Source organism: Daucus carota, chromosome 1 (genome assembly GCF_001625215.2).
Source record: "Daucus carota subsp. sativus chromosome 1, DH1 v3.0, whole genome shotgun sequence".
In the NCBI taxonomy this organism is placed as follows: Eukaryota; Viridiplantae; Streptophyta; class Magnoliopsida; order Apiales; family Apiaceae; genus Daucus; species Daucus carota.
In genome coordinates, this window is record NC_030381.2 from 43,443,500 (window position 1) to 43,458,775 (window position 15,276).

General features: G+C 33.8%; 2 protein-coding genes and 1 long non-coding RNA gene across 4 annotated transcripts; 2 read left to right on the plus strand and 1 right to left on the minus strand.

Moving 5' to 3' along the window:
• Positions 1-2,404: 2,404 nt before the first annotated feature.
• Positions 2,405-4,154, plus strand: LOC108213157 (E3 ubiquitin-protein ligase ATL6). Its single transcript, XM_017384919.2, has one exon. It carries the CDS (start codon positions 2,583-2,585, stop codon positions 3,750-3,752), a length of 1,170 nt encoding a protein of 389 aa, XP_017240408.1. The 5' UTR covers positions 2,405-2,582; the 3' UTR covers positions 3,753-4,154.
• A 5,532-nt stretch (positions 4,155-9,686) lies between these two features.
• LOC135149572 (uncharacterized) lies at positions 9,687-14,732 on the plus strand. Its single transcript, XR_010287867.1, has 5 exons — positions 9,687-9,714; positions 10,159-10,391; positions 10,534-11,231; positions 12,075-12,306; positions 14,594-14,732. It is a non-coding gene; the product is annotated as an uncharacterized LOC135149572 (long non-coding RNA).
• Positions 12,034-15,002, minus strand: LOC108205440 (probable serine/threonine-protein kinase PBL7). 2 transcript variants are annotated; one of them, XM_017375401.2, is made up of 7 exons: positions 14,862-15,002; positions 14,504-14,614; positions 14,163-14,407; positions 13,246-13,631; positions 12,827-12,959; positions 12,355-12,444; positions 12,034-12,276 (listed from the first exon to the last, which is right to left on the minus strand). In XM_017375401.2, the coding sequence occupies exons 2-7, from the start codon at positions 14,610-14,612 to the stop codon at positions 12,118-12,120; spliced, it is 1,122 nt and encodes a 373-aa protein (XP_017230890.1). In that variant the 5' UTR covers positions 14,613-14,614; positions 14,862-15,002; the 3' UTR covers positions 12,034-12,117. The 2 variants fall into 2 exon arrangements, with proteins under 2 accessions (XP_017230890.1, XP_017230889.1); XM_017375400.2 differs by lacking the exon at positions 14,862-15,002 and having other exon boundaries at positions 14,504-14,768.
• Between the last annotated feature and the right edge of the window lie 274 nt (positions 15,003-15,276).

Genomic DNA, 15,276 nt, shown 5'->3' on the forward strand with positions numbered 1-15,276 from the left:
ATAACAAGGCCTCAACATGATCTCACTTATAAAAAATTAAATCTTAATTTTATTAGGAAAACTAAGTATAGAAGAGAGGAGGGAAGATCAAAGATGATTCAGGGTCTGTTTCGAAGTGCGGTTAAAAATTGATGTGCTGTCAGAAAAAGTGCTAATGAAAAAAGTGTCTGTTTCGAAGTGCGGTTAAAAATTGATGTGCTGTCAGAAAAAGTGCTAATGAAAAAAGTGTTGCTGTAGATATCAGATAATTGGGTAATTTTTTTTGATATGTACTTATTTTAAGTTATGATATAAAATAATAATGTTTTTGGTGAGATTCAATTGTGAAACCTTGATAGATGAAGATCGAGAATATAAAAAAGTGGCGGCTAGATCCCTATCATGGACATCTACTCTTAGAATAGAAGGGACTGTCTTTATATTTTTAATAACATATATATGTCATTAATGAGTTAAAATCATCTGAACAGATGTTTCAATCCCGCAATTTATCATTAATTCAAGTTAATTCATAATTCATAATTTAAATTCAGTGAAACACGCTATAGATAGTATCATTATAATTTAGTGAAAAAAATCCCAAAAAATATCTGAATCTATTTGCATAGCTAAATTAACGTGTTTATGCGTGCTAGATATATAATGTGTCCGTTTAAGATTGAATTATACAAAATCTTACGTTATTGTTTACGTTTAGGTTCTATGAGAAGAACCGTATTACTCAACATATTTGTTTTATGTTAATATAATGAAAACGAAAATATATTTTATATAATTCTATTTGAAAAGTAATTAATATTTTCTAAAATTAAATCAAGTTTATAGTCATTTATAAGGTAATCGATATATTAACTATTTTCTGTAATTTTTGATTTTTTTCTATAAATTTAGTAGGAAACTATAACGTAATGAAGTATTTTCTCCATCCCACTCATTTTTATAAGTTCTTTTCATTACTCGACACACACTTTAATGTTCTTTTGAAATATAATTTTATAATTTATTATTGAAATTTTATATTTCAAAATAAAAATTAGAATATAAATTTTTTATTCTAAAATAAAATTTTAGGAATAAGTTATAAAACTACACTTCACATGAATATTAAAGTGTGTGTCATATCTCTGTCATTAGATATATACAAATATATAGGGGGGGGGGGAGTACTTATATCAAATTTAAGGAAAATAAGGAAAATAGTTATATTTTAAAGAAAACTTCTCCGGTTGATTATTATTGGACTTTTTTCATAACGCCTAACCTCTTGAATTTTTTTACAAAAGTAACATTTAATATTTTTAAAAATATCATTTTTTATAAATTATTTACAAAAATACGACTTGCAACTTCTGCAACCTCATTTGCAACAACATTTGACAACAGTTGCAATGACCGGCAACTTCTGCAATCTCGTTTGCAACACCATTTGCAACAACATTTGACAACAGTTGCAATGACTTGCAACTTCTGCAACCTCGTTTGCAACACCATTTGCATCTGCAACCTCGTTTGCAACACCATTTGCAACAGTTGCAAACGAGAAATTTCATTTGCAACTTATGCAACGTCATTTGCAACAGTTGCAAATGAGGTTGCAAAAGTTGCAAGTCGTATTTTTGTAAATAATTTAGGAAAAAATTGTATTTTTAAAAAAAATATTAACTTGACAGTATTTTTATAAATAATTTCTAAAAAGTTGGTATATTTATAAATATTCCATTTTTATTTCCTCAGTGCCTCTTATTTTATTATTTTATATTATTTGACACATATTTTAAGTCACATGAACATAATTGTATAATTCATTTTAAAATTACTTTTATGTATGGAAAGTTAAATATTAATTTTTTTTTAAAAAACATCAAAATAGTTTATAATTGTTATATTTATAAAATTTTTGAAATACATTTTAATCCCTGTCCTCCAAAATATACCAGCCGGGCGCGCGAAAGGAGTACATCCTATTGGATGACGAGTAAAGGTGAAAACCAAGTCTGGAAAAAATGCAAAAATTTAGGATAAATATAATGCAATATATATTTTGTGATACGGGAAGTCATTTTCTCTTGGTCATTTTCCCCAATTTTATTAGCCTAATCTCCTGAATATTTTAAAATAACTTGTAACAACTAACAAGCACATAAAAAAGCTACGTGTCACACGCCACCCATCTTTGACCAGCGTATCCATGCCGTTAACCTATTTTTTCCCTTGATCCATTTAGATAAGCACATAATTATTTTATTACATTTCCTATAATTTTCACAATCATTATTATTTTGAGTTCATAAGTGATCTCACTAGTGCCATCACACATTAATCTTTAGAAGCTTCCATCGAATTCCTTCTCATATAGAATGTCAACTTTAAGACTCGATCTTAGTTTTTAACACAACCTTGTATCTCACGACTTACCTTAGAAATACATTTTTTGTATGTACCTGTCATTTACTATATATTATTCTCAATCTCATCTTCATCATTCTCTCTTTATATAAAGCAAAGCAAACACTCCGTTGTCTCCGCCGCATGTACTCCCCCACTCTCCCAAAAAAAACACAATTTTTCGAAATAATAACGTTATGGAAATAAAAATGTGTACATTTCCGGCAACTAAACGCCATGCATGTCTCGTGTTATCTCTCATTTTTCCGGCCATCTCCGCCGTCAACGGCCAGGTCGGCGCAACTCCGGGGACGCCGGACCCCTACCCCTACGCGAAGTTCAGCCCTTCAATGGCTATAATTATTGCTGTCTTAGTGACGGCACTTTTTTTCATGGGATTTTTTTCTATTTATATACGGCGCTGCTCTCAGTCGAGCGAGGGGAGCGTGCGGGCCACGCTCTCCATGCGGTCCCGACGCGCTGCTGCGGCGCGTGGGCTGGACGCGACGGCCATCGACGCGCTTCCGACGCTTGCTTACTCGGAGGTGAAGGGCTTGCATGTCGGGAAAGGCGCGTTGGAATGTGCGGTTTGTTTGAATGAATTTGAGGATGAGGAGACTTTGCGCTTGCTTCCCAAATGTGACCATGTTTTTCATTTGGAGTGTATTGATATGTGGCTAGCTTCTCATACTACATGTCCGGTTTGCCGAGCCGATCTTGTACCAGTTGCTGGTGAACCGGTGGAGCAGCCGCGAGAATCGCCGGTTTCGGGTTTGGTTCATGAGGGAGATCATGTGGTGGAGAGTGATCAGCCACGGGGAGAAGTTCATGTAACGATTGTGCCTGATGAAAATCAAGAAAAGCCTACTAGTTATTTGCTGGAGATGCCTAAACCGGATGTGATGAAGCGAGCCGGCAGTGTGAAAGTGAACCGGCCGCCAAGATCCGGTTCAGTCCGGTCCAAGTTAGCTGAGTTTGGAAATTTGTTTCCCCGATCACACTCAACCGGCCACTCTTTGGTTCAACAAGGTGAGAATGTGGACCGTTACACATTGCGATTGCCCGAAGAGTTGAGAAACACAATAATCAAGAGATCATTGGAACGGACCGGAAGTTGTGCTGCCTCGAGTTCTCACGATGAGGGATCAAATAAAGGCGGAAGATCTTATAAACGAATGGACAGTGTAGAGGGTAAATCAGACCGGTGGACATTCTCTAGAATGCCGTCATTCTTGTCGAGAGCGTTGTCGACGAGATCAAAGGTGGTGGCCGGTGATGGCGAGGCATCGGCATCTTCTGAACCGGGTTCGGTTAAAAATGATAAGACCGGTTCAAAAGACAATGACCCGGCTAAGTTGCCGGTTTAATTTAAGGGCCCGTTTTGGTTGTTAAAGGTGGTTGTACAAATCGGCAAAGAATGCAAGGTGGATAGTATTTTATTGGCCACGTCAACAACTGGGGCCCACTCACGACAAACGGCTCGATGGGCTGTTCAAAGAGGAGGCGAATCTGCAAATTGCAATTGTGTCGGGGCTCGGTGATAGTTGAGCCACTCAAAAAATTCTCACTTGAAACCTTTTCGTTTTAAAATATTTTCAAAAGATTAAAATATACATTTTTTCCTTGGTAAAATTTTTGAAATGCGTTTTGAGTGGATGTACATATTGTATGCATGTTGTTGTTTGTAAATAACGAAACATATGAATCTCATTCTTGTTGCTTTTGGTACGTTGTTCTCGGTCACGGAATCAATGAAATTCTTTTAACCATGCCCGAACCTTTTTCATTGTATTATTCTAGAAATAAAGTGAAAATACAGTTTACATGATCATGCTTTACGGTTATATATACAAGTTGATGTATAAAAGTTAGGGCTGTAAATTGATACGGACTATCCAGTGTCTCGCCTCATATTCGGTTCAAAAATATGATATATATCTCATATCTGTTTTAAAAACGATCCAAATTTGGCGGAAAAATTAAGCCCGTATAATATATGATCCCGGATACGAGCACACCTATATCCCCTCAGATTCGGTCTCATGTAATTTTTCATAATATGATCCTATCCGAATAACCGAATATGATTCATGATTCATATTCGATTCAAAATCATATACATATAATATTTTAACATCATCATATTTGCGAGTAAATAGTCATCATTTTATAAAATTATAATATCTTATTTAAATTTATATCTTCATCAAATATGATTTATTTAATGTGATCATGGTTATTATCTTCATATAAATTTAATAAATGATATATACCAACATATAACTATAAGTTTTAATTTAAAATTATTATACTTTATAATATTCTGTTTACTTGGACTAAATGATAATTATTTGAATAACTGAAATAATAATGATATTTGATGTTAGTGGATCATATCCGGCTCATATTCGATGGATCATAAACTACCCGGTTTAAAATTTTGAAAATACGAAACTGGATCATATCTGGTTCAGATCCAAATCTCAAATACCCGGGACGGTTTATATCCGAATAAAACGATCATGTACCCAAATCTGGACAAGCTAAAAATAATATGATGCGGTACTTGAGTAAGGCGCACGGGATCACCCAGATCATTTTACAGCACTAATAAAAGTCACTGTTTACGGAAACTTTTTAGAAAAACATACCTAGTTTGCCGTAATCTTGAACGTCGGTGCCTGGGGACTATTATCTCTCGTATAAAATACAAATTATTTTTTAAAAATCTATTAGTGTTCTTTTATATTAAATATCTTTCGTTCATTCTAAATTAATATTTGATTTTGAAGATAATATATTAAAATCTGGTGCTCAAATCCATGAGGCTTTGAGTTTTCACAAGTAAAGGCGGCGTGGGTAGATTCCTTTTTTATTGTTCATCTCTACTCGTACGATTACATATTTATTAATATAAAGTGAAATTAATAATTAAAACTTTTATTGAAAATAAATAAGATAATATCTTAAATTTATTAATATTAATAACCCAGGTATCTTTCGAACTAAATATATTTAGTTTTTCAAAAATATATTTAGTTCGAAACTAAATTAAACATACACTACAAAAGTAATATGTCAAGCGCTAAATCATTTTGATCTTATTTTTAAACTTCAATGTCATATTATTATTCGAATCACACTGTCCCAAAATTGTTAATGATTGAATTCATCATGTACTTTCATTTTTCTTTATATGATTAAAAGTATTTAAATACACTCAAAAATGACTGCTATCATTTTCTTACAGGTATTATGAATAAAACAGTTATCGTATCATTCATCAGCATCATGTGCAATCCAACAGACAATTAAACCATACCACATGTCCACATTTTAGTAATTTAACTAATTGTAACACAAACTCTCTTGATTTGACATGAATCAAGTTTAAGTATGCGAGTTACGGGAAAATATCCTTTAAAATAAAGTTAGCTACTAGGAATATTTCTAACTAATGACTAAAATTTTAGTTGAAATTTCTTGGAAGAAGTTTATGTTTGTTAATAATAAATTAGTTATGATTTTCTACGCACTATACACATGGCTGCAACTGGCAACCACATAACTTTCACTTCTTCACTTCACCGACGAACTAAAACTACAATTATATAAATAGATCGTCACAGCTCATAAGATTCATTATCCAATTTTTGGTTGATTCAAAAAATTTATACTATTTAATTTTAAGAGTGGGAAAAGGATCATAGACCTTGAACTATTCTTATTAATTTTTTGTGTGGAAATTTGATCAGATACCTTGAATCAATCTTAATAATATATCATTGAGTGGAAAAAGGATAGTATAAACCTTGAATTGATCTTCTTTGAACTTGGAAACCAAGACAAAAACTTGAAGCGGTCAATATAGAAAAACTTCAAACTTGTTTTAACGTTGACTCGCACAGAACCTCTGACGATCTATATCAAGCTCTTTGCAATGTTTGGTGCAAGATAACATGTCAACGCCCAGACCAATTGTAAGTTTAGTTTACACTAAAATTATTATGGATTGCGAACTTTTATTTTGAATTCACTAATGGGTAATGCTCGTTCACATGTGACTTGGTCAAATATTCGAATCATTATCACGGGCTATCATAAAAATTGTGTAATTCACATCATAATGTGGTACGATTTGTGTGGTTTATATATTTAAAAAATTAAAATTTTTAGTTAAAATTATGAGCAATATTTTTTAAATGGATTTAAATAATATTTGTAATTTCAGAACTCCAACCACTACTAAAAAATTATAAACAAAAATGTAAGTATATCAATAATGAAATATAGACATATTTTAATAATAGAATGGTTTTATATACAATTGTTATAATGATGCTAGATTAATGAAAATCGTAATCGACACCGTACGTGCGATTTATGGAAAATTCAACCTGTCATTACATTAAAAATTGTGTTTTGTGATGGGATGTGAGGTGGTTTATAAGTCTAGGTGCCTAATTTTTCTGTTTTAAATCAAGATCACGGTTGGAAAATAAAATTTTCTTGGTTGTGTATTATCGTCTTTTCATTCAAAATTGAGTTTATATTTTCAGATTAGTTTGGCATATACTATTTTGGAGATTTTATATCTACTTTAAACATGTTGTTATTTTATATATATATATAGAGAGAGTCATACTCCAATAGAAACCTCCTTATTCTAGAAACTAAAAACCAAACTGAAATATCACTAAATCCTAAAGCAAATACCACTAAATTTTTAAACAACCCCATCTCCACCTCCATCTTCACCAACCCCCACCTCCATCTTCACCAACCCCACCTCCACATCCGCCACTGCCACCACCTCCATAACCACTACCACCTCTATGCCGCCCGCCCCCTTCATCTCCACCTCTACCTCCATTATTTTTCTAACAACACAATCTCCACTCCATCTTCACCAACCCCATCTTGGTTGCTGCTTCAACCTCCTTCAGCCCCCATACTTCTTTCTCCACCTCGGCTCAACTTCAAAACGCGGCGGAGCCACCACTATTCCGACAACGCTCCAACCCCCTACTTCAAGCCGCCCACACCTTCGCTACAATCATCCTTCCTCCATCTCCACCTTCACCTCCACCATCTCCACCACCGTCACCACCATCTGAATCGAAAACGTGAACAGATCTGGAGATTTGAGCAGTTTTTGGAACATATATGAAGATTCTGAGCGGTTTCTACAACTTTTCACTAATTCTTACAACACAGATCACTAAATCCTAAAGAGAATATCACTAAATTGTACTGAGAATATCACTAACTTGTATTGGTTTCTAGTTTTTATTTTAAAAGTGGTTTCTATTTGATCATGAGCCTATATATATATATATATATAGGCAAGTGATCAAATAGAAACTAATGTTATTCTAGAAACTAGAAACCACTCCCACGATCACTGTTTATAACTACAAATATCACTCGTTTATACGCTATTTATCACTATTTTATGCAGTTAAATTAGCGATTTTTATTGTTGATAATTGAGAAAGTATACTTATGTTTACTATTGGTTATCGATTATTGATGATCATTTATAGTTGTAGGAGGTCTATGATGGTAAAAAAAATGATGAGATGAGGTGTGTGGTGGTGGTAAATAATTACTAGTAATTGCAAGTTATGGTGACAAGCGGTGGTAGGTTAATCGTGGATATAGGTGACCGCGGTAGCGGTGGAATGAGTTTATAATGATGCCCGGAGGTTCATCAATGTGTTATGAGTGAAGATGATGATGATATATGTTGTATATATGTATATTTATATATCTATATTTCTGAGATTTCTTGTATAGGAAATAGTGATTTGTGATGTACAAACGAGTGATATTTGCAGTTAAAATAAGTGATAAAAAATTGGTCAGATACTAGTTTCTAGTTTCTAGGCTAATTTAGTTTCTAGTGGAGTAAGCCCCTATATATATATATATATATATATATATATATATATTGTATATTTTAAGTACGAACTATTTTTTTATTAGGTGTAGCATTTATTATAAAATAATTATTTGTTATTTCTATATCACACTCTGTATAAACTATTCGTTATTCACATGGTGGAACGAAAAGATTATATGCAATGAAATAGAAGACATGTTGAAAAATGTTGAACGTGTTTTTAGAGTACTTAAATTATGTATTGCAATTGTTGCCGAGCCATCACAGGTAAAATATACTCCCTCTGTCCCATTTAATTGTATACGTTTCTTTTTAACTGTTCGACACGCATTTCAATGCTCTTATAAAATATAGTTCCATTACTTATTTTTCAGATTTTCTTTTTCTGAATAAAAATAGAACATCCAAACTTTAATTTAGAAAAAAAAAATTTTAAAAATAAATTACACAACTATACTTTACAGGAGCATTAAAGTCCGTGCCGCGTCCCCGTCCCCCAATGTATACAATTCAGGGGGGCGGAGGGAGTATTTCATAACTACATGAATTATTATACACAGCATGATAATTAAAGATAAACGTGATTTAAGTTCGTCAATTAAAGAACGATTCAAAGTACCGAATTCAAAAATTGAGATGATTCCAATTAAATAAAGTATTTCCAAATATTTTTTCAGCCGACATAGAAAAACAAAAAAGCTCATATTACACTCATAGATGCATTAATTGAGTATTTGTGGGAAAAATACTACTTCGCAAATTAGTATGCCTCAATATATTTTATATGTTAATTTATTCAAAAAATTAGTTGTTTCTTTTTTAATTTAATTAATTTATTAAATATAATATAAATAGTTAATAATAATTAAGCATTAAATTTAAGATTATATGATTTAATAAATTGGGGCAAGTTCTATGCAGTATACAAAAATATTGGAATATTCTACAATATTTGTAAACATCCTCCAACAACAGATTTTGTTCAACAAAAATTGTAATAAAAAAGATTTAACAGTTACTTTTATAACCCGAAGGACAAAATGTTTTCCAATATACCGCATAAACGGAACAATAATCTTAAAAATCTTAATGTTTGTCAAAGTTGAGAAATATTAATAATTAATTGATGATTATAATTTTTTTTTTATCGTCAAAATTGACGATTACATTTAAGACTACTTATAAATAAAAAAAAATATATAAATTCGGATAATGAGAGATATCATACTATTATTTATGAGTAAATCGAAAAAATTATAATATCACTCCAATATTCAAATATATTTATGTAGAGCATAAAACTTGATTCAAATTGTATTACTCCATAATATAATTATGTAAAAGATAATTTGGATTGAAGTTTGATGACCTAGATGATCGATTTGGATTTTCGGGTGCCGATATATGCAACTTATTCTTCAAGGGTATGTCCCTTTTCCTACAAATTTGTCGTGCATTGTAAATTCTGTACTGGGTATTCTCCAAAATGTGTCGATCGTGCTTTCTGACTGCATTATAGTGAATGCTGGTCATGTGTCTGATACAATGCCTGTTGCGATTACAAGAATAGATTATCAAGGCACGAGACCTTTGTTTTTCAAATGCTGTGAGAAAGTACATTGTTTATATAGATCATGGAATATTTTACATGTATTTGCTTTAGCTGGAATGCCAAGGGAAGTGTATAAGACATTGGCAACTTTTATCCAGATTCATACTTTATATTTTCTTGTTTGTTAATTTATTTATTTGATACTACTATACTAGTAGTCTAGTAGTGTTGCCAATTTAAATTTTACGGTAATGTACTTATTTAGATTTTTGCATCGAATTCCATGCCTGAAATTGAGGTTAATGTATTTGTGCAGACCAAGGACCAAGGCTTTCTTTAGTGTTTGGCTTTCGCAAACAGAGTGGACTATCTTTTATGTTCGGTTTGATGAAAGGAGCTCCAGACCTGCACCTTGTGCATATACTTACTGTTATGACTTTGTAGAGCTGGAGTTACTGAACTTGCAATAGATTACCTACGCATGATGAGATGGAAAAACCAGCCTCTTAGTGCGTACAGTTGTATTGCTGTTATAATGGAATCCAACAGGTAAAACCATCACTTCTAAGCTACGATGCACTGCATGTATCCCTTTGCACATTTTGACATGTAGATATGTACTTCCGCAGATATATTCTACAACCCTGATACTTCTGGTGATCAATCTGACCAGCATTCTGTAATTATGTAGGAGATGCATGATAATAACATGACTGCTATCAGGATTCAGGAGTCTGATGGAGGATACTTGCAAGGTTGTTCTGTAGAGCTACTGTTTACTTTCTTTAAATTACTAAAGACATAGGTATGTTGGCTGATTTGCTGACTTGCAAATCTATTATTCAGAGGTACTGCAGTGAACCTACAGTGCGGGCTTTTGCAAAGGTGAACCGGCAAAATAATTAATGTTTATTTCTTTAATGCTTAAGCTGTATAATACTATAATTCTTTAATGAAGCTTGCAAACCACTGAGCAAAATGATTATAAAGAGCATGGAGTCGGACAAGGTTACTTACACATCAGTTATATCTGGGTTCTGCAGATCTGAAGACATGAAAGAATCTTATACGATCTTCACATAAATGTTGCAAAGAGTTCATGTTTCCTTAGCTGTTACTTATACATTTCTAATTGATGGATGCTGCAAGGCGCTTCGCATTGATGATGCTAATATTTGTTCAGAAAGAAAAATTCACTTGATTTTATCTCTTAGAGTATTCTGATTGATAGTTATTATAGGTCAAGGAAAGGTAGATAAAGCTAGTGAGGTATTTCAGGAAATAAAAGCCTTGATCTGTCCTAGAGGAAATGATCTTGAGAATGTGTATAGAAATACATCCGCTACCAAAGAAGGCTCGAAAAATTACCAAATTCTAAAGGATGATAAGGTACTTAGTCGAACCTTTCTTACACTTGTGTTGGGCTTTTGATTCTGTCCTGCCAGTTACTTTAACTAAAATATTTTTTACACAGAGGCATTTTTGTCCTTGAAAGATTTTTAATTATTGCAATTTTACTGATCTTTTATACTGAATTTTTCAATGGTTTTGGTGATTGGTATATTGCCTAGGTAGCATCTTTGCTATTCAAGTAACTTCATATCCATTGTACCAGTCAAGATGAAGATATATCTCAGCAATTTTATAGCCAATAGCACCTACTCAATTCACCATCAACTTTCTTTTACGCATACCTCTTACCCCTTAAAACATAATACATAATATGTTTTATTCAATGCACTTAGTAAATGTCTATATCTTGGAAGGGTAGATTAACTGTTTTACAAGTAATTCGGCCTAAACCCGTAGTTTGAACACTGTCCACCATGAATATAAGTTCTGGATCTGCCGCTCACCTCAAGCATATAGTAAAGTAGTTCAACTTTTTTCATCTGCTGCTAATTTTAAATCATTTTGTCGCCTGAATGCCTATCAGATGTCTAGTGATATGTATGTTGCTGAGGTGCCTTATGATTTACAGTTGGACCATTACACTTGCCCACTTTATATTTTTCTTGCCAACAGACTGGTAGCTGCACCATTATTTTAGATATTATTTTTTTCTCAAAACAAATACAATGCTTGAAATTGTTCAAACTAATGCCAGAAGTATTATATATCTCAGTTATTGCAGTAGTCTGGTAATGCCCCTTCTGAATTTAGTCCTGAATTCATAAGTCGCCTTCTTATAGGTTCAGACGCGCCTTAGAATTTCTCTAATTGATGATGCAGATGGAATGAGAACCAGATTATCAAGCACAAGTTTGTGACAGCCCTAGGACCTGGGGCTTACTCTTTGGTTTGATCTAGAAGAATTGGAAGGACAGGAAGAAGATAGATTCTTAACTAAAGGTATCAATGACTGCACAACATCTGTCATTAGAGGACGATAATCAGCTTCAGTCTGCACGCACATGGCCGCAATTGCAGCTATCTGTATATGACCATAGAGCAATCATTACAAGTATGTACTTTTACTATTTTATAATATAGCAATGGAAATTTGACTGACCTGAATTAAATCCTTTTTGTAATACTGTCCCTGTAGAGCCGGGTCGACCATTTTTGCTAGCTTTTCTCTGCAAGTTAATCTCGGAAGAGCCTACCAGTATATGGACACAAGATTGGTTTTAAGATTTGGAAACTTATAGCTTTCTTTCTTGTTCAGAAAATTAACATAAAATTGGGAAGGTGCCATTTTATCTGAATGCATGGGTGGTGTTTCTATCTATATAACATATATATCAGTAAGTAATAACTACGAAAATTGTGACTGTATATATAGTATTATGACTTATGGGGGAGTGATAATAGATACAGTTTATCAGCAGGTTGCAATATATGATTGTTCATTCATAGAGATTATATAGAGACATGATATTATCTATATTTAAAAGCACCTGTAGTCTGTAGACGACATAAATTCTGACAGTTGATACTTTAATGTATTTTAAAGACTTAGAAATGTTTAGTGTAACACACACCCAAGAGACGAGAACGTGTTCTCCAGAAGGCCGCTTGGTATCAACCGGAACACGGCCTGTTAACAGCTCTAGCAGAACCACCCCATAACTGTATACATCTGACTTTGTTGTTAGCCTGCCTGTTGAAGCATACCTGCATTTTGAAATTATACCCCATTATTGTTGACAAGCTTAAGCTTAAAGGACTAAAGAGTTCTTTGGATATTCGTTGATGATAACCGAGTTGTTTTGAGGGATTATTAGTCCAAAATATGTGGTTAGTCTTATCAGTTAAACATATGTTTGATAAAACAATGGGGAAATGGCAAGGTGAAACTTTCAGCCTAATGTCCTCAGCCAGGTTGGGTGGAAAACTGTATATATAAATTGATTTAGGATAGTTGTGGAAAGGGAGATGTAACAGATAATGGAATACTAACTCTGGTGCCAAATATCCAGTGGTCCCCATCACGCGTGTAGAAATCTGTCCGTTGATCTTATCAGACCCTATCTTAGCCAATCCAAAATCAGAAACTTTAGCTCTAAAATTTTGATCCAGGAGGATGTTACTGCATTTGAAATCACGGTGGATTACAGATGGTGTTGTATGTTCGTGGAGAAACTCAAGAGCTCTGGCACAGTCCAGTGCTATTCTTAATCGGGTTCCCCAGTTCAATGGTTGAGCTCGATTATTGGGAGTGTGGAGGTGCTGCTGAAGAGTACCATTGGGCATGAATTCAAAAATTAAGAGACGGTGGTGCTGGTCTGCACAGTAGCCTAGCAGCTCCATCAGGTATGGAGAGTGCAAGGTGCTTAGTAAATCCACCTGCCACAGGGCAAAGTAGATAAATCACCCATAAAAGAAACAGTGACAAATTAACAATAAATTTCTTTTTGTCCTATTTCTCTACAGCCATGTGCTTTGTTATTTAGGACTCTGTATATGCAAGGATGACTGCAGAGTGCAGAACATATAATAAATGAACATATATTCCTGACACTTAATATGACCTATATCTCAATGCATATTACAAACCATAGAAGGATCTAAGTTAATACCTGAAGAATGCAGCATATATCTAAGTGTGATTAAGCTTTAGTTGTCCAGGGGGGTGAAATTAATAACTAAACCGTACATCTGCATCCTGTAATTCTTTGTCATTGTTTCTTTTCACATTAAGTAGAAGCTATAGCTACTAACTATCGGAAAATTTTAATTGACTGTGCTCTGTTTTACTAACTGAAAGAAAATAGTGTTTGCATACACTTCATAAATAAAGGAACTTGTTAGTATATCAATGCAGAAGGTCTTTGATTGGTCTAACATACGGACAAGAATACATATGAGTTCTCTAACCTCTTGACGGAAAGCTCTCTCCCCTTGTTTCCCTTCCCTATGCAACATCTTCACTGCCGCCATATTTCCATCACTCAATATTCCTTTGTAAACCACTCCAAATCCTCCATTCCCAATGACATTAGTTTCGCTAAAGTTCTCCGTGGCCACTTCAAGGTCCTTGTATGTGAAAACTTGTATGCCTTTAACTTTTGGTGGAGGAAATCTGCTTGAATTTACTCCATACAAACACCCTCCTTTTACATCTGCGGCAATTCCATGTCAGATCAAAATCTGAAAATATCACACACACACACTTACACTTTCTTAACTATACAGTTCTAATTATGCATAGTAATTACCTGGAGTAGAAAGAGCTGCATTTCTATGAGGAACGAATATGCAATTTCCATGCTCGGGGCTACTATTCAAACTGTCGTTCTCTTTTGCAGGTCTCATCCGTCGGAGCATGACTGTTATAAATAATATCGCAAGGAGTAAGATGATTATTGTAATCGGCATTACAACAAGAAGAATGGTAGTGGAAGGGAGAATATCATGGTGGTGACTGTGTGCTGCAAGCTGTGGCGTCTCGGACGCAGCTGTAGCAGTGCCGTCAGTATCCATGAGCACGATACACGAGAGTAAGCAAGAAAAGAAAGAAAAATGAGTCTTTTTGGCAATGCGTAAAATACTCAGAGTTGAGAAGCTTGTACTTGCCTTAATAAGAGGTAAGATTGCTAGTGTAGCCACATGATCATCTTGGTGTCTCGTGAATACTAACGGGTCACATGTACTTCATTCTGTCTTTTGTGTTGTATATTTTTTGGGAATGGTCTTTGTCTTGCTACATGTAAAATATTGGAAGCTTCTGCATCATAATTCATATATACTCATCCAGAATGCTTCATCTTGAAACCAGTTGTGCTCTGTACCAATTCTATTAATGAAGCTTCCATTACATGTTGCAAATTGTTGTCTTGTCCTATTCATTAGCTTGACTGTCAGAGGTTCCGCAAACTTGTAGTGCCTGGATAAATAGTAATTTTATTTTTTATTATTCAAGAATTCAAGCTGATATTAGGAAAATCCATATTTTGTTTATCTTGAGAGTGAATTGGGTGCCCCTGATTAC

Bases quoted from the DNA above. Each gene is read 5' to 3' on its own strand.
- LOC108205440 (XM_017375400.2), bottom strand. From the start codon at position 14,768: ATGGATACTGACGGCACTGCTACAGCTGCGTCCGAGACGCCACAGCTT. The intron at 13,632-14,162 runs GTTAGAGAACTC...GCCCTGTGGCAG, and splicing joins AGAGAGCTTTCCGTCAAGAG to GTGGATTTACTAAGCACCTT. The intron at 12,277-12,354 runs GTCAGTCAAATT...GGTCATATACAG, and splicing joins ACAAAAAGGATTTAATTCAG to ATAGCTGCAATTGCGGCCAT.
- LOC108213157 (XM_017384919.2), top strand. From the start codon at position 2,583: ATGGAAATAAAAATGTGTACATTTCCGGCAACTAAACGCCATGCATGT.